Source organism: Cryptomeria japonica, chromosome 9 (genome assembly GCF_030272615.1).
Source record: "Cryptomeria japonica chromosome 9, Sugi_1.0, whole genome shotgun sequence".
NCBI lineage: Eukaryota > Viridiplantae > Streptophyta > Pinopsida > Cupressales > Cupressaceae > Cryptomeria > Cryptomeria japonica.
Window position 1 is genome coordinate 491320327 of NC_081413.1, and position 18421 is coordinate 491338747.

The following is an 18421-nucleotide window of genomic DNA, read 5'->3' on the forward strand; positions in this document are numbered from 1 at the left end:
TCTCCCAAATCTTAATATGCTTGCAATATTAATAATCTATGAATATGATGAATTCCCTAACTCTAATAATTAAACATATATATGTGTATATTTGCATATGTTGTTCATGTTGTGATTGCAAGATTCAAATCCAAGATTGCATTATTAAAGAGATATTTATTTGGTAAGACAAACCCTAACCTTAATTTGTTGTAATTGTGATCTTAGGGTAAATTCTAAGACAAATTGGGAAGAGGACATTACACTTGGTGAATGCAAGGAGTTGATTTAATAAGGGACGGAATCAAGATTATACCTAGATTGACTTTGATGAAATGGATAACCCTCTGACTCTCAACAAAAGAAATTTCAACCAAAAACTAACACTTCCATATAAATAACAAAATGATTATATGAATTCGATAGAGAACTTTAAAAAAAAGTTTTAAAAGTTTTCTCAAAACTCTAAGAGAACTTCATTTCATTAAAGAGATTATTGTCATTAACGTTCAGTAAATGGTCTCTTTTCTTTTAAAACTGGGCGTGTACTAAATAACTAGACTGAATGATGAATGAATAACAATGATGAATTCGAAGGTTTCAATTAGATTCGTAAAATGCCAAATGCAGAAATATATCTCAGAGCATCATGTAGACACAGACAGTCGGTTGGAAGAGAGTCTACACAACCTCCATACTCCCTGCAACACGGCTGTGAACTCTTGTATATATCGTCAACTATGGCCGACCTGCGTTTTCAAGGAAACAGAGTAGGAAAATTGACGCCCGCATCAATGAGTAAGTTTAAGTTTACCCCACAGAAATATTTACAAGACAATCTTATAAGAATGTATGCCAGGTGCGGAAGTTTAGTTGATGCGCGCGAAGTGTTTGACCAAATGATTGAACGAGATGTCTTCTCGTGGAATATCATCATTGCGGCTTACAGAAGATATGGGTTTCCACAAGAGGCATTGGCACTGTTTCACCAATTGCGACGAACCGGTATCCAAGCTGATCAGTTTACCTTTGCCAGCATACTTCCAACCTGTGCCAAATTAAGCGCTTTTAAAGAGGGTGTGGAAATCCATCAAAGCATAATCGAAGGCGGATTTCCTTCAGATGTTGTAGTTACGAGTGCTTTGGTTGACATGTATGTAAAATGCGGAAGTATAAACAAGGCACGTCAACTGTTTGACAAAATGCCTCAAAGAGATGTGGTTTCGTGGACTGCAATGGTTGCAGGATATGCACAAAATGGTGAGCTTGAGGAGGCTCTAAGGCTTTTCAAAGAAATGCCTCAAAGAAATGCGGTCTCATGGAATGTGATAATTGCAGGATATGCCCAGAGCGGATTTGTTGAGAAGGCCTTGGATACTTTTAAGCAGATGCAATTGGCAGGTATTAATCCAGTTTCTTCAACCTTTGTCAGCATTCTCCCAGTTTGTGCCAAAATGGGAGCTCTGGAACAGGGTATGCACATACATCGGAGTATAATGGAAAGTGGACTTTCGTTCGATGTTATAGTTGCAAATGCCCTACTAGATATGTATGTAAAATGTGGAAGCATACACAAAGCACGTGAACTGTTTGACAAAATTCCTCAAAAAGATGTGGTCTCGTGGACTGCAATGATTGTAGGATATGTGAACAATGGAGCTCTTAACGAGGCTTTAAGACTTTTCACAGAAATGCCCGAAAGAAATGTAATCTCATGGACTGCAATGGTTGGAGGCTATGCACAAAACGGGTTTGATGAAAAAGCTTTGGAAACTTTTAAGCAAATGCAACTAGCAGGTATAAAGCCAGACTCCACCACCTTTGCCAGCATCCTCCCAGCCTGTGCGAAGATGGGAGTTGTAGAACAGGGTATAAACATCCACCGAAGCATAATTGAACTTGGACTTTTGTCTGATGTTGTACTTGTGAATGCCCTGATGGACTTGTATGCAAAATGTGGAAGCATACACAAGGCACGTGCACTTTTCGACAGAATGCCTCGAAGAGATGTGATTGCATGGAATGCTCTGATTGCAGGATATGCACAAAACGGCCTTTGCGAGGATGCTTTCAAACTTTTTGAACTAATGAGACACTCTGGAACATGCCCCGACCATGTAAGTTACACGTGTATTTTATTAGCATGCAGCCATGCAGGTTTAGTGGATGAGGGCTGTAAATACTTTAATAGCATGAGCGAGTTCCATTTCATTATGCTTACAATTGATCATTATGTGTGCATGGTTGACATTCTTGCCCGTGCTGGCTATCTTGAGGAAACTCTAAACTTTATCATCAAGATGCCACTTAAACCTGTGGTGGTTGTGTGGAAATGTTTGCTTGGTGCTTGTCGACCACATAAGAATATTGGTTTAGGATTATTTACAGCAACTCTTCTTTTTGAGCTGGATCCTGAAAATGTTGCGGCTTATGCTCTTCTATCAAACATCTATGCAGAAATGGGCATGTGGGGTGAGGTCCAAATTCTAAGGAGATTGATGAAAGATAGAGGAATAAAAAAGGTACCTGGATGTAGTTGGATTGAAGATCAGAAAATGATACATGCTTTTTGTGTAGGAGACAAATCACATCCAGAGACACAGGCGATTTATGCAGGGTTGGAGAATTCAATTGTCTAGGTAGAAGAAAGCAACAGAATATTTTCTAAATTCAAGACACGTACTGAATGATGTGCAGTAGGAAGAAAAATAACTATTCCTCTGCCACCAAAGTGAGAAGCTGACAATTGCATTTGGATTATGATGCTACAGTTGGATTGAAGACCAGAAAATGATACATGCTTTTTGTGTAGGAGACAAATCACACCCACAGACACAGGAAATCTATGCAGAGTTGGAGAATTTGTCTAGGGAGAAGAAAGCAACAGAATATTTTCTAAATTCAAGACACACTGAATGGTGAATGATGTGGAGTGGAAAGAGAAATACTATTTCTCTGCCACCAAAGTGAGAAGTTGACAATTGCATTTGAATCGAACATCAGAAAACGATACATGCTGTTTGTGTAGGAAACAAATCACACCCATAAACTCAGTAGATCTATGCAAAGTAATTGAACAGCAGACCTCATAGATGAAAGAAGGCAAAGGCCATGTGGGATAAGAAATAGAGCTACAATTAAAAAAAACAAGGAGAATGTGGCAGAGAAGAAGACGAGCATAGTAATTGAACAGCAGCCCGCCACGTCTAAAGTTATTTGGTCTGAAACAAAAAGAAGTGTTATGAGCTTTGAGGCATGAGAGAGCAGCAAAAGGACTAGGTAGGAAAAGAGATAGAGAGAGCCGATTTAAAAGGGGAAGGGCACATGTTTTTGACCCCTGGTAGTGGCTAGCATAGTCTGGGAGGTACTCCACGCCAAAGATAGGGGAATTCAAGCCTAAACAGGTTAAGTCAAAATTCATGTTTTGTGTTGCTATTGACTGAATCATAAGTATGTGACTGCATTTCCAACCGTGATAAGACCTGTAATTTTGTATCTTTAATTGATATAATGAAGTAGGATTTTTTTATTTGCTGCCCAAACTTGGCGTACAGAATAATTGATTTACTTGTAGCCATTGTAAGCAATTTGCCTTTATCATGTTAATTTCACTTGGAGCAATTAGAAAAATCATTCTCAAAATGAGGAATGCACTTGTAACAATTGTAATGTTGGAGCAATTAGAAAAATCATTCTCAAAATGAGGAATGCACTTGTAACAATTGTAATGTTGGAGCAATTAGAAAAATCATTCTCAAAATGAGGAATGCACTTGTAACAATTGTAATGTTAGTTGTGTGCCTTGAAAGTCAATGTTAGTATATTTTAGTAGTGGTTGTATTTAGGTGGTCATTTATTAGTTTTGTTGTTTGTTTAAACCTTGGTTTGGTGAGTTTGTGCTATTTCTAGTGATTTACATTGTGTATAAATCCATCATAGTGTCTATTGCTACAAGTGACTTCTAACAAAGTAGTCTTGCTTCCACTTCATTGCATTTTGTTGGAGAGCTTGTTTAAAGTTGTCTAGTGTGATCTCCTATTCAATTGGTTCACCTATGAAGACTACGCAATTCAATGATATCAATGCAAGCCACAACTCTAGGAAGGAGTGCATTATTCTTAGTTTAGGGTTGGTGGGAGTTCAACAAGATAGTGTATGTGGATGAGTATCTCTATGCAAGATTGTGACCAAAAGGGAGTTGTCATAGAGATGGAGAGAAAAGACAAGATGCCTTAAAGAAGAAGAAGAATAGAAGTTGCAATAGAAAATTTTGTCGGGGAATTTGACAAATTAATGCTAGAAGCCATAAAGTAGATGCAAACAAGGATGAAAACCCTTAAAAGACGCCAAAGAAGAGACCACACACATAAACAAGTTGTCCCAATCAAAGGGGAGATATAGTGTAAGAGATATGAATTGCAAAGTAATATTCCTTTGCTTTCTAAGAGAGAGAACTCATAAGAGTTAATGAGATGGATAGTAGAGTTGACATATTCCTTTGAAAAGAAGAAGATTAAAGACTTGAAGAAGGTAGAGGTTGTATGTAGTAGGCAATGTGATAATGCAACAGTGGGTTGGAAAGAGCTCTAATAGAGGAGACCAAAAAATGGAAAAGAAAAAGGTGAACAGTTGGGAGCATGTGGTTTCCAAGTTGATGAGTGCATCTTAAAATGCATACACAATAGTAAAGTAATTTCACTTTTTTAGGCTTAAGCATAGAGGAGCAAATTGTTCCAAGAGTCAATGAGAAGACAAAGATGTCAAGTGAATTGTCTATGAAAGGATAAATGGGTCATTTCTAACACACAAAAGAACTTAAGAAATAAGACAAAGAAAGAAAAATGCAACTCGTGTGTTGGAAGGAGCTAGTATGATAACTATAGTGAAGACAATTGAGGAGAGTAATGTTGAAAACCTTGTATTCTTTAACGTCTTTGTTTGTAGGTGTAAGGTGTGTGGAAATAGGATTTCACAAGCTTAGCTAGGTAAACTAAGAAAACACCTATTTCACATAGATTGCATTAAAAGAAAAATAAGCTCAATAGATCCAACCTCGATTGTTTTAGGAAGAGAGTTGAATGCAGATTGGATTTGGTTCCCTTTTGTTTGAGTTGAAATTGAATTTGAATTAGGTTTGAATTGCAATGTTATCTAGGACAAACAATGACAATTTTACCTAAAATAACAATAACAGTAAGTTCCAAATATCGCGCAGAGCTATAAATGGGGATCTGTGAATGGAGAATAGATCAAAACTTGTGACAAATTTTTTGAGTGGAATTGTTAGGACTAGGAGGTGTGGGTGTTAATTTTAGCAATCAGATATAATAGACAGAAAGTAAATTGAAAGTGCAATGAAAAACACAAGACAACAACACATCAATACCCTGGGAAAACCTCCCTCTTGGAGGTGAAAAACCCAACCTCAAATCCAATATGTATTATCTCAAATGTAGGTAATTACAAGGCAATAAAACTTATCTCAATTTGTTGTTCAAACATAAAGATAGCTAAATCAGATTTGAAAGGATGCTTCCTTCACCCTTGAATACATAGACAATGTAGTTCGTTGAACTCGAAAAGGTATTTGTAGCCTTGAAGTAACAGACAACAGATGACACCTTGAATGCCTTCAAGGGATTCGCTTGGAGAGAGACTTCAATAAATGCGCATGGATCTTGAACAAATTCACCCCACTATTAACCTTAATAAATTTGCTCAATTGACTTGAACAAGTTCGCACAAGTGAAGGAGAGATCGCAGATTTGGAGAGCAAATTACATTCGCATAAGATGGTGGTAATGAATGACTTGAATGCTGTTTGTTATATATCCAACTTTGGGTGCTATCTTGCAAGGTCAGCCTTGCTATGATATTTTATTTATTTACATTTTATTGAGCCGCCTTAAATAGGACAAGACTAATAATGATAATATTGCCTTTATCAAATCATATTGCCTTTATTATATTACATTTCCCTTTGGGCCCAACCCCATAATAGTTCGATTTAACATGGATAAATACATATTGAATTTTAATTGTCCATGACAACATTAAAATTTAAACAATTAGGTATTTGAGCAAGCTATTATTCTCAACACTCCCTCTTAGCTAGGGAGGATTCTAGCAAATAGTGTAATCATGGACTTCTTCATCGTACATTGCTCGCAAAGGATGAAAAAGTAACATGCAAGAAAACAACAAAACTTTCCATCTTGCATTGCCCGCAGAGGATGGATCCACCTTGCATTTCCCGCAGAGGGTGGAAGAGATCTTTCACCTCAACCTTCTCCCAGAGAAGGAAATACTGTCACCTTGCATTGCCCGCAAAGGGTGACTCCACCATGCATTGCTTGCAGAGGGTGGAAGATGCAACTTAATGCATCACCGAGACTGTGACTCTCTCTCAGTTATAGTTGGATTCTCCACAATTCCAAGCCTATCTCTGAAGTATTCAAACTTCACACGAGCAAGGGGCTTGGTGAGAACGTCCGCAACCTGCTCATCAATGCTGACATATTTCAGTTGTAAGGCACCTCTTTGTACCATATCATGAACATAGTGACAGTGAGTTTCCACATGTTTTGATATGTCATGAAACACAGGATTAACAAACATTTTAATACAACTTTGATTATCACAATGAATAACTGTGGGTTCCCAAGGTTGTCCAAATAACCCAACAAGAAGCTTTTGAAGCCACACTGCTTCTCTCGATGTGACAGTGGATGCAATATACTCAGCTTCTGCAGTACTAAGGCTACAGAGGATTGTTTCCTACTGGCCCAAGAAATCACAATAGAACCCAAACTGAAACAGATACCTGAAGTGCTCTTCCTATCGGTAACACTTCCTGTCCAATTAGAATCTGAGTAGTGTTCCAAGGTAACAAAAGTGTTGATTGGGTATTTTAGCCCATAGCCAACAGTTCCACACAAATATCTCAGAATATGTTTGGCTGCAACAAGGTGAACATGCTTTGGCTTGTTCATAAACTGCCTGAGTGCACTCACTGCATAACAGATGTTTGGTCTAGTGTTAACTAGATACATCAATGATCCAATCATCTATTTGTACTCAGAAGGACCTGCAAAATCTGAGTTAGCTGCACAAAAACTCAATTTCTTCAAGTTAGTTTCCATAGGAGTAGACGTAGGTTTGTAATCCAACATTCCAAATCTCTTCAAAATATCAACAATATATTTTCCTTGACTTAGAATAATTTCATTAGATCTTTGCCACACTTCTAACGCTAGAAAGTAATGCATTAGGCCTAGATCCTTCATTTCAAATTCACTAGCTAATTCTTTCTTACACCTAATGATGAGACTATCTTCGCCAATTAGGAATAAATCATCCACATATAAAACCAGAATTAGCATTTCACCATTAAATACTTTAAAGTAACTTTTATGATCAACATCATTCTTACAAAATCCTAAACTAACCAAGTACTTATCAATTCTTTCATACCAATCTCGAGAAGCTTGCTTGAAGCTATAAAGAGCTTTCTTTAATTTGCATACATGTGATTTTCTATTATGAGTCTCATATCCTTTTGGTTGCTCAATATAGACTTCTTCCTCAATGACACCATTAAGGAAGGCAGTCTTTACATCCATCTGATGTAACTTCCAACCCTTAGCTGTAGCAATGGCTATAATAGTTCTAATAGAAGTATATCTAGCAACAGGAGCAAATGTTTATTCATAATCTATGCCTTCCTTTTGAGAAAAACCACGAGTTACAAATCTAGCTTTATATTTTTCTATACTACCATCAGCAACATGTTTAATTTTAAACAACCATTTAGAAGAAACAACAGACTTACCTTTAGTTCTGGGAACAATATCCCAGACATCATTCTGGATGATGGACTTGTATTTTTCATCCATGGCTTGCTTCCAAGCTTGTTGACTTATAGCATTTTTTGTGTTGGATGGTTCAGTCTCAATGATGTTGCACATCATTGCAACATAGTTGGAGAACTTCTGAGGTCTTTTACTTTTTTTGAAAGTGCCACTAGGAGTTGCAAACTTTTCTGCTTCTTGCAATGTACTTCTAGCCCAGAGTGGCCTTTTCTTGCTTACTGCAATATCTCTGGGTCCATTAGTTGGATCTAGAGGCTCAAAAGGATCACCATGCTCAATAGGTTCGGGAAACATAGAAGACTCCCTCTGAATCTTAGGGTTAGTATAAACATCCATATTTTGATTATCATTAACTTCTTTATCATTATCAATAAGAAAACCTTTAGATTTCTTGAAAACAATATTTTCTTCAAAAGTAACATCCCTACTTACCTCAATATACCTTTGATCGGGAATGTAGATGTGAAATGCCTTGGAGGATTCACTATATCCAACAAGGATACCTTTCTTCCCGGAAGGCTCTAGCTTAGTCCTCTTTTCCTTTGGTGCATGAACATTGACAGGTTTTCCAAAGATCCTTAGGTGGTTGATATCTGGTTTCACTTCAGTGAAAGCTTCCTTGGGAGTTATGTTCTTCAGACGACGGTGAGGGCATCTATTCTGAATGTACACTGCAATCTTGGATGCTTCGGCCCATAAGAAAGTCTGCAGGTCCTAATCGTGAATCATAGCTTTGACTGCTTCATCAATGGCTCTATTCTTTCATTCAGCTACACCATTTTGCTAAGGATTGTAGGGGACGTAGAACTCCCTCTTAATTCATGTTTCTACACAAAAGTCATTGAAGCTACTTGAGGTGTATTCACCTTCATTGTCAGTTCTTACACTTTAATTCTTTTACCAGACATATTTTCAGCTAGAGCTTTAAATTCCTTAAACCTACTTAGCACCTCATCAGATTCTTTTGATTTTAGAAAGTAAATCCAAGTCTTTCTAGAAAAATTATCTATAAATGTAACATAGTGTAGAAATCCACTAGGAGAAGGAACAAACATAGGTCCGCATAAATCAGAATGAACAAGTGCTAGTTTTTCCTTGGCTCTATTTTCACTTTTATGAAATAGACTTTTAGTGTTCTTACCTAATGCATAACCTTTGCAACTATCATCATGAAATTGACTAAGTTTAGGCATACCTTTAACCATCTTTTCCAGTGAAGGAAGTGCCTGATAGTGAAGATGGCCGAGCCTTCTATGCCATAGCTTGCTAGATTCTGGAGCTTCATGAATGAGTGCTCGAATGGGGTTAGCTGAAAGCTTATACAAACTATCATATCTATTTCCAATAACACAAGCAAATTTAATACTAGATTTCTTAGGCCATGCAAGTACTTTACCCTCAGAAAATGCTATTTGATAACCTTTATCTTCTAGGGCAGAAATAGAAATTAAATTCCTCTTAATTCCAGGAACAAATAAAATATCACTAAGATGAAAGGACATGCCAGATTCTAAATTTAACGAAGTATTACCAAAACTTCTTACCGAATACCGAACATCATCACCAATTACCACATGAAGGTTGGACTCTTTCTCCATCAAGTCTGAGAGATGCTTTTGATATCTCGTGATATGTCTAGATGCACCACTACCTATCAACCAAGTGTTGCTATTAGTTGGCACATTGCTGGACAAGGCAGAAATGAAGAGGTAGCCTTCATTATCCTCTGAATTTGCAACTTCATTCAGGTTGGCTTCTCCTTGCTTGGGCAAATTCTAACATTCTTTAACATAGTGATCAAACTTGTCACATCTAAAGCACCGAATTTGTGAAAGATCCCTTTGCTTCTTTCTCGAATCATGGACAACAGGAGGTCTGAATTTTCTATCCCTTTTGAAGTTCTTCTTCTTCCAATGGCCTCTCTTTTTAACATATTGAGATGCAAGCACATTGTTGATCTCCTCCATGAGTGCCTTTATGCATTCCTCTTGCAGCTAGGCATGACTCCTCTTGAATGCAATCTGACCGAAGGCGATCAAAGGAAGGAAATTCAGCTCTTCCAGTTATGCTTTGAATGAATGGATTCCAAGAGTCAGGAAGACCATTCAAAGCAATCATGACAATATCTTTGTCCACAACTTCGCTTCCAATGGTGGTGAGTTGGTCCTTCAATTCTGAAGTTTTCATGAAGAAGGACATGACTAAATCTCCTTTGCTCATTTTGACTTGAAGAAGTTGCTGCCTCAATGTAAGTGCCGGACTGATGTTGTTGATCTCATACATCCCTTCTAGATGTTTAAACATCTTTCGGGCTCTCTTCAATTTGGAGATAACTAGAACAAGATGATCCTTCATGAAATCAATAAGGAACTTCTTTGCCTTGAGAGCATTCATCTTGAATTGTTTTAGCTCATTCGGATCCGAAGGCTCAGTCAGATCCTTATCTTCCACAAACTGTAATAGCTCTAATTCTTCAAGGGAAAGGAGGATACAGACCTTCCATGGTGTAAAATTGAGGGCACCTTCAATTATGTCCTCTACTTTCAAACCTGTAACCATCTTGTAAAACTAAAATAGCAAACTGAAAGTGAAGGACAACTAATAATCTGATTATTGAGAATGAACCTAAAGCTCCGATACCATGTTAATTTTTGCAATCAAATATAACAGACTGAAAGTGCAATGAAAAACACAAGACAACAACACACCAATACCTTGGGAAAACCTCCCTTTTGGAGGTGAAAAACCCAGCCTCAAATCCAATATGTATTATCTCAAATGTAGGCAATTACAAGACAATAAAACTTATCTGAGTTTGTTGTTCAGACATCAAGATAGCTAAATCAGATTTGAAAGGATGCTTCCTTCACCCTTGAATACATAGACAATGTAGTTCGCTGAATTGGAAAAGGTATTTGCAACCTTGAAGTAACAGACAACAGATGACACCTTCAATGCCTTCAAGGGATTTGCTTGGAGAGAGAGACTTCAATAAATTCGCACAGATCTTGAACAAATTCGCCCCACTATCAACCTTAATAAATTCACTCAGTTGACTTCAACAAGTTCGCACAAGTGAAGGAGAAATTGCTGATTTGGAGAGCAGATTACATTCGCATAAGATGGTGGTAATGAATGACTTGAATGATGTTTGTTATATATCCAACTTTGGGTGCTATCTTGCAAGGTCGACCTTGCTATGATATTTTATTTATTTACATTTTATTGAGCCGCCTTAAATAGGACAGGACTCATAATGATAATATTGCCTTTATTAAATTGCATTGCCCTTTTGGGCCCAACCCCATAATAGTTCGATTTAACATAGATAAATACATATTGAATTTTAATTGTCCATGACAACATTAAAATTCAAACAATCAGGTATTCGAGCTAGCTATTATTTTCAACAGTGGGGTGACTTGGTCTTGCGGATATTAGGGGCAGACAAATTGAATGTTTTCTAGATCAAAACGATGCATAGAACCTCCCGCCAGAAGAATGCTTAAAAATACTCTAGAAAGAACGCTTAAAAATACTCGAGACAAAGGGGTGTGGACCAAACTGGTCCTTTGCTTTTCATGTCTTTAAATGCCAAGTATGACTGTCACTATCTACTCTACTAGATTCTTTGCTCCCAACTCTTGATTCTATTTCCCGCACACAGAAAAAAGGAAATAGGATTTGTTGATGGGGGTTTGCCTTAAGTTAAACCCCAATTTAGGAATTAACCTTGAATTGAATTGAAAATGAAATAAATTTTTTGAAGTAAATGCTGGATGATATACCTCAGATTTGAAATGATTGATGTAGGTCGATGATGCAATGCTCTTTGAATGTGATCACAAATGTTGATGCAATAACATGACAACACATAGAAGACTCAAACATGAACACATGGTTGCATGAGGATTGCTATGATTTGCTCCGTGATGCTTGAAGAATATGGTGAGATGAAATGTTGCCTTGAATGCTTGAGAATGCTTGATACCTGATGTAAGAAGATAACGAACGCTTATAATGTGTATCCATCCCCAAATGAATTGATAGGATGCCTTTATATGAGGTTTTCCTTAAGTACTTTACCGATTAGGCCAACCTCCAACTATCAAATTGAGGCATGAAGACCAAAAACCATTGGGGAGGGAAAGTGCCCCGAGGTAAAAGCACAAAGTTGTGTCACACTTTTATAAAGGAAATAGCTAGTGCTGATTCAATTTTTAAATTGAATCAATAGAAAGTGAAATATATGTTTTGAATTTTGAAATGACATAAGTTAATAAAATATATATATTTTTTGTGAATTTTATGTTTGTAGTTTTTTTTAAAATTGAAAAAATAATTTGAATATATTTTCCCATAAAGTAAACACTATAATTTAGTTGCTGATAAAATGTTGAAATTGAAGTTACATGAGACATCACACTATATATAGTAAATTTTACCCATTTTCTTCAATTTTTTTTTGTGTATATTGATAACTTGAAACTTTAGTGCAAAAATATATTTTTAACTATTTTTTATGCATATATATATATTTCAATAAATTTAAAATTTGTGTGTACTGAAATATAATTCTTTCCATTTGGCGTCACCTTTTTTTCTTAATTATTTATCTAAATTATAAAATAAATATCATCTTGACATAGACTAATTTCTCTCTAATGCATCATTTTTTTTCAAAATTTTTTAAATAAATTTTAGTATTTTTCTTTTACAAGATAATCAACCTTATATTTTAGTGTTGATGACCTACTTTCAATAAAAATAAAATATAAAAACTAATTAAAATATTAAAAGATATATATTTTGGAAAATTCACTTATAGATCTATAAAAGGGTATTTTTATATTTCAAGAAAAATATTATTTATAAGAGTAGGAGTTGTTGAAACATCGAGTTTTTTTTTTTTTTGGTAATTAGATCAAAAGTGGTATAAAATATACATTTAATGGACAATTCCGATTGGAAAAGTTGTGGCTCATATATAAGATAGCTATAATGAATCTCTATAGACCATATGTTTGACTAAAATTAATTTTTAGTTAGAATTGCTTAAATTTACTCGTGCTGATAAGTTGGCTTAAAATGTGACACAATTTTGTGTTTTTACCCCCTGACCTATTTGAAATAAGGCCTATTTAAGGAGGACCATGGCACCCAAAGCACCCCTGTTCAGATAGGGGCACCCAAGGAACCCTTGTCTAGACAGGGGTGCCCAAGCACCCTTGTCCTCCTAAAACAAGGCAAACAAGTAGGCAAATAGGAAGACACGGTCCCAAGATGGGGCACACTCAACGATGCATCCATGTGACATCAGATTTGAGGTAAAAAGGGCCAAAACGAGCCTAGGGGAGAACTAGGATGGACCACACTAAAGTAGGAGCACAAAAATGAGGTGTGAATTGCACAAAGTTACAATTTACAATGCTAGATAGGTCTTGAGGAAAATAAGACAAAAGGAAAGGAAAACCTAATGGAAGATGATAAGGACAAAGAAGAGAATACAATCATAAAGATTGATGAAGAGCGAAAACATAATCTAAAAGAGGCGATGAAAGAAAATTAGGAAGAGATGAGGGAACAAGGGAAACTAAAATTATTATCAAACCAAACTAGTGAAGAGAAGAATGAGTTTGTAGCTGAAGAAGTGTTGCAACAATAGAAACAAAAGAGGATGTGGATGTGGAATTGGAAAAAATGTAGTTTGTTCAAGTAGAGAAGGGTGTAACAAAAGCAATAATGGTTGAATGTTTTATTGCAAGCACATAGATGTTAGTAGATGTAGTGCCACAAAGTATAGAAGTAGAGAGCAAGAAGGCATATACAAATATTGAGCTTGAAGAAATTGGAGATTTGTTAGCCCTGTATTTAAACTTGCAAAACCATATTTAAGCTTGATTCAAACTTTTGAATCAAAACCAAGGTCTAGCGTATCAATGACATGCATTTGTAAAGATTTCTCGATTACTAATCATGTGACTTTAGTTAAAAGTCTTCATTTCTCATTCCCGCCATCAATTTTCAAACATGTTTCTCAATTGAAGATAATTCGCCATGAAAAAATGCATATGTTTGTATGAGTACTCAACAAAAAATCCTTGAATGGATTTAAAGAAGCTCTTGCAATAAGTATATATTTGAAGGATGAGAGTAAGATAAATTGGAAGGAATAATCTTAGTGTCTATAAATTTTTACATAAATGAATATGTCTTCCAAAAGATGGTAGGCCTATTTTGGCTCATGAATATCTTTTGAACTATTAAGAATACATAGGCGAGAGTCGTATCGAGATGATAAGAGAGTGAAGAATCTCATAAAAGTGTTGGTAAGTTGGAAACAACAATGTATGAAAGCTTTCGGTAAGTTGATAAGAATTGACAAAATACCAAACAAGTTGCTAACAAGTAATAATATCAATCCATCAGCCTTATCGCTTAGTTGCCAAAGCAATGCAAAATACCGATGAGCCATTGTCTATAGAAGCAGACATAGATTTTGAAATCAGCGACATTTCACCATATTCTACTAAAACACCAATGTGTTCTTCCCTAAGGAGTTAGTTATTATAACTAATTCCAAAACCGCTTGAAAATTTCATTTGCTCGGTTCATTTGGTGAAGCGACTTTGGAAACTATCAGACAAATTGAAAGGAAGCTAAAGTGCGGAATAACACTTCCAAATGCTAAATCTAACTGGAGAGGTGATGCAAAAATTTCTTACGAACTTTTAAACTATTGCAAATTAGATAAATACATATAAAACCAAATTTCACAAATAAAACCACAACACCAAATTTATGTGGGAAAACTCTTTTGGGAAAAAACCCACACTCCAAAAGCCAGACTCAATTGTATTATTCAACAACAATAATAGTTACAATACAATGCATAGAGCCAATGCTCTTTAGGAGTAGCTACAATTGAGATTTCGAGAATAATTCCAGCAGCATAACAATGCCTTCAATTTGTTTCATACTAAACCACTATGGCATCAACATATTTATAGAGCTCATCATGAAGTGGTATGTGCACATGGTTTCCAAAACCAACTCCAAAGCACACGAGATAAGTTGTGTCACAAGCAACACCTTGCTAATCCAATGACACGTTGCACATAGCAACTTCCGAAGCAACAACACCTAGCTCTTCGATAACCGTCATCTTGCAAAATGCAATGTAAGTACAACATAGAAGTTACCATGACCAAATTGATGCCTTTCTTATCTCACACCACTTTTCAAAAGTGAACTCAAATCATAAATACAAACAGCCAAAATATAACTCTCCATGACTCTTCCACCAAACTAGAAACCATCATAATCATAATAGGAAATTTTATTATAATCTCAACATACCAACATATGACACTAGTTCCCCAAAAAATATTAGGAGTTCCAAAAGAATGAAAAATAAAACAAATAATTAAATTAGCATGTTTGGACTCTAAGATTGAGACACCTTAATCCCAACACAAATGCTCAAACAAAGACATGGTAAACAAGCCATTTTGATAAGAAATCCTTAAAAAAAATGAAATGCAATGAGTGCAAGACATCCACAATACAAGTTTGCTAAAAAGGTTTTAAAAGTTTAATGCACTTGACAAATGCAAAATTGAGCTTCGTAGTCTTTTGCTACCTTCCCATCAATTATTCACATTTTGACGGGCTAATATGCAAAGTGCTTTGAACCTGAAGCTAAAAGATGGAGCGATTTCACAAAGATCACGTCCAAGAACATCTAGGAGATCTATGCAAAGCGTTGAATCTTGGACAACGCACCTCAATTATTTCATACAACTCTTCATATATATATAAAAGCAAAGACAATGTAAATGAACTGAGTGCGCAATCACATCATGATCACGGCATGTGAACTGTTTTGTTGAGTGCTGCATGCTAAATAATGCTCTGGTTAAAATGCGTTCAAAATGTGGAAGCATAGAACTGTTTGACGGCATGCCTCAAAGAGACGTCATCACAAGGAAGGAAATGAAGTGATTGCTGAATTCTTGCAGATCCGCAGCCAAAATATGGAATAAAGACAGTGTGCACAAACTATGGACAAAATACTTTAACGAGCTCCCATCTCATGGAATGTGATGATTGCATGAAACACAATACATGCAAGCTATGCGCAATGGGTACATTGAAAAAGCTTTAGAACCTTCACACAAATGCAATTGATAGCATTAAGCCAAATTTTCTCGCATAGGTCGAACAAGAAGCTGGAAACTCCATCCTTTCAGCCGAATTCAACAATCTTTGCCAACATCATTGTCGTGTGCACGTTAGAATGGAAACTTTGACAGCAGTGTCCGGGCATACATGAAGGCACAATGGAAATGGATTTTTGTCATAACATAGCCGTGAGTGATCTGGTCGCCAATGCTACAAAATTTAAAGAGCAAACAACATGTGGAATCATAGATAACATACTCGAAATGTTCGACAGCATGCCTCGAGGAACTATCATCTCATGGAATGAAATGATAAGAGGATTACAACTGCTCAGTTCGACATGCATGCCAAATGTGGGCTCATAGATACATCTAAACTGCTCATGATCAGTCGGCCACAAACAGCTGTCATCGCAAAGAATGAAATGGAATGATTGTAGTACGTGCACAAAACAGATATCGCATAGATGTTCTTGAAATCTTTGAATTAATGCAGCACTCTAGAACGTATCTTAACAATTTGATCATTATGTGCATGGTTGAATTTTATGTCATGGCGGCTATCTCAAAAACACCCTAAACCTTATTATTAAGAAGCCATTTCAACCTATGGCAGTTGTGTGGACATGTTTTCTTTGAGCCTGCAAATCATTTATGAATATACGTTTTGTAATTAGTGGCTGCAACATACAAGCATCTATATAAAAGTGTGCACATGGGACGTTAAGAAAAAGGTCTCAAAGAAATGTGTTCTCATGCGCGACCTGTGAATGAGAATAGGCTTTGGATTTGTTTTAAGAGAACGCCTAAAAAAAAAGATGCCATCTCAAAATATGATATCATGTGATGATTGCACAATATCTGGATCATAAATGTCACAATTACAACCGCTCTATTAATAACACGAATGCAAGATGGGAAAGCATAGAAAAGCATGTTTGTTGTTCAACAAAATGCCTCAAGAAATGTGACTCGAATGTGGAATAACAAACAAAGCATCTCAATTGTTTGACAAAATGCCTGAAAGAAATGTCATCTCAATGAATGAAATGAAATGTTTACAGAATGCACGCACAAAGTAGGGATTTCACAAAGAAGCTCTCAATATTTCCGAATTGACGAAACACTCTCAAACACATACTAACATAAAAAATATTGTAGCATTCGTTGTGGCAGCGGTTCAATTTTTGGTTGTTTGAGCTATGTAACTGTTGGCGAGCTTATTGAGAAAAATCAGCTTTTCACAGAAGCAATATGTGAACTAGGGTTAGCATTTACTAGTACCAAGTTTAATAGCATTCTAGGACTTTGGAATCACTGACATGGGTAAAGTTCCCTCAATTGGCACCAACATGTGTTGTGATATTCTACTAAATGAGAAGAAACTAGAACCTATTAAGAGTGCAGATGTTTGTGAACTTCTGAACGATATTAGTAATGATCAAGTTTTGGAATCTCAAGGTGATTTAGTGGAGAAATTTCAGCATGACAGAAAGCCTCAAATCTATATATGGATTGTTGGGTACATTCACTCACCTATACATACAAAAAAATCAAAAAGGAAGAATGCGTTATGGACCAAGTTTTGAGAAGGAATTATGCATTCAAGTATCAAAATTCTCATATAGTTATGGCCTATGATGTTTCATTTCGAGCTACATTTGTAATGAAGTAAAAGCTGATCATCGAGAGCATGTGGAAATAAATTCAGGTAATTGGTGAACAAATATTTCTTTAAAGATCAAGATATTATTCTATGCGCATTTTGCAACACTTGATCCCTTTATCGATATGGAGATCCTCAAGAGATTCTGTTATTTTCAAATGGAAGGATATAAGTTTTATATTCACAATTGATGAGATGGTGGTATAGTTACAAATTCAAATGAAGCAAGTGAATATGGAGAAGTATCAAGTAGTGTAACTGTTAGAACATAATGTTATTAGGGATCACATCCTTATAATATTTATATATAATTTTCTAATATAAGGTTATAAAACCTTATATATTATATGCTTTATAAGTTTATCCCATTTGAAATAATTATAATCTAATAACTATTAGATTATTGGTTATTTATGAGTGGGGGTTATTGAAAAGGTGTGACTAGTGAAGCCGCCCTTCCTCCTATATTTAAGGAGGTTCTCTCTCATTTGAGAGGTGTATGAATTTGGAGCTTTGTGGTGAGTTGTATCACTATGCACATGAGGTATTATTGGCCATGTGGGAAGTATTGGAGGAGTGTCCCCAGGTTCATGTCTATTTTATGATAGACTATATTTGTAAGTGTGTTAATTAAATGATGCTTTATGGGGTTTTTTTACCTGAAAGGGTTTTCCCCATGTATATCTTGTGTAATGTGTACATTTATGCATGTATGTTTCTCA

The 18421-nt window shown here is 36.0% G+C and overlaps 2 protein-coding genes across 2 annotated transcripts; one reads left to right on the top strand and one right to left on the bottom strand.

Moving 5' to 3' along the window:
* The first annotated feature begins 596 nt into the window (after nucleotides 1-596).
* Nucleotides 597-3071, top strand: LOC131079707 (pentatricopeptide repeat-containing protein At3g29230). The gene is made up of 4 exons (XM_059211699.1): nucleotides 597-1452; nucleotides 1621-2596; nucleotides 2751-2897; nucleotides 3008-3071. Exons 1-4 carry the CDS (start codon nucleotides 597-599, stop codon nucleotides 3069-3071), a joined length of 2043 nt encoding a protein of 680 aa, XP_059067682.1.
* A 3292-nt stretch (nucleotides 3072-6363) lies between these two features.
* LOC131858460 (uncharacterized) lies at nucleotides 6364-10409 on the bottom strand. Its single transcript, XM_059211700.1, has 7 exons — nucleotides 9800-10409; nucleotides 9395-9501; nucleotides 8283-8564; nucleotides 7811-8156; nucleotides 6906-6991; nucleotides 6659-6756; nucleotides 6364-6517 (listed from the first exon to the last, which is right to left on the bottom strand). The coding sequence occupies exons 1-7, from the start codon at nucleotides 10407-10409 to the stop codon at nucleotides 6364-6366; spliced, it is 1683 nt and encodes a 560-aa protein (XP_059067683.1).
* Nucleotides 10410-18421: the final 8012 nt, after the last annotated feature.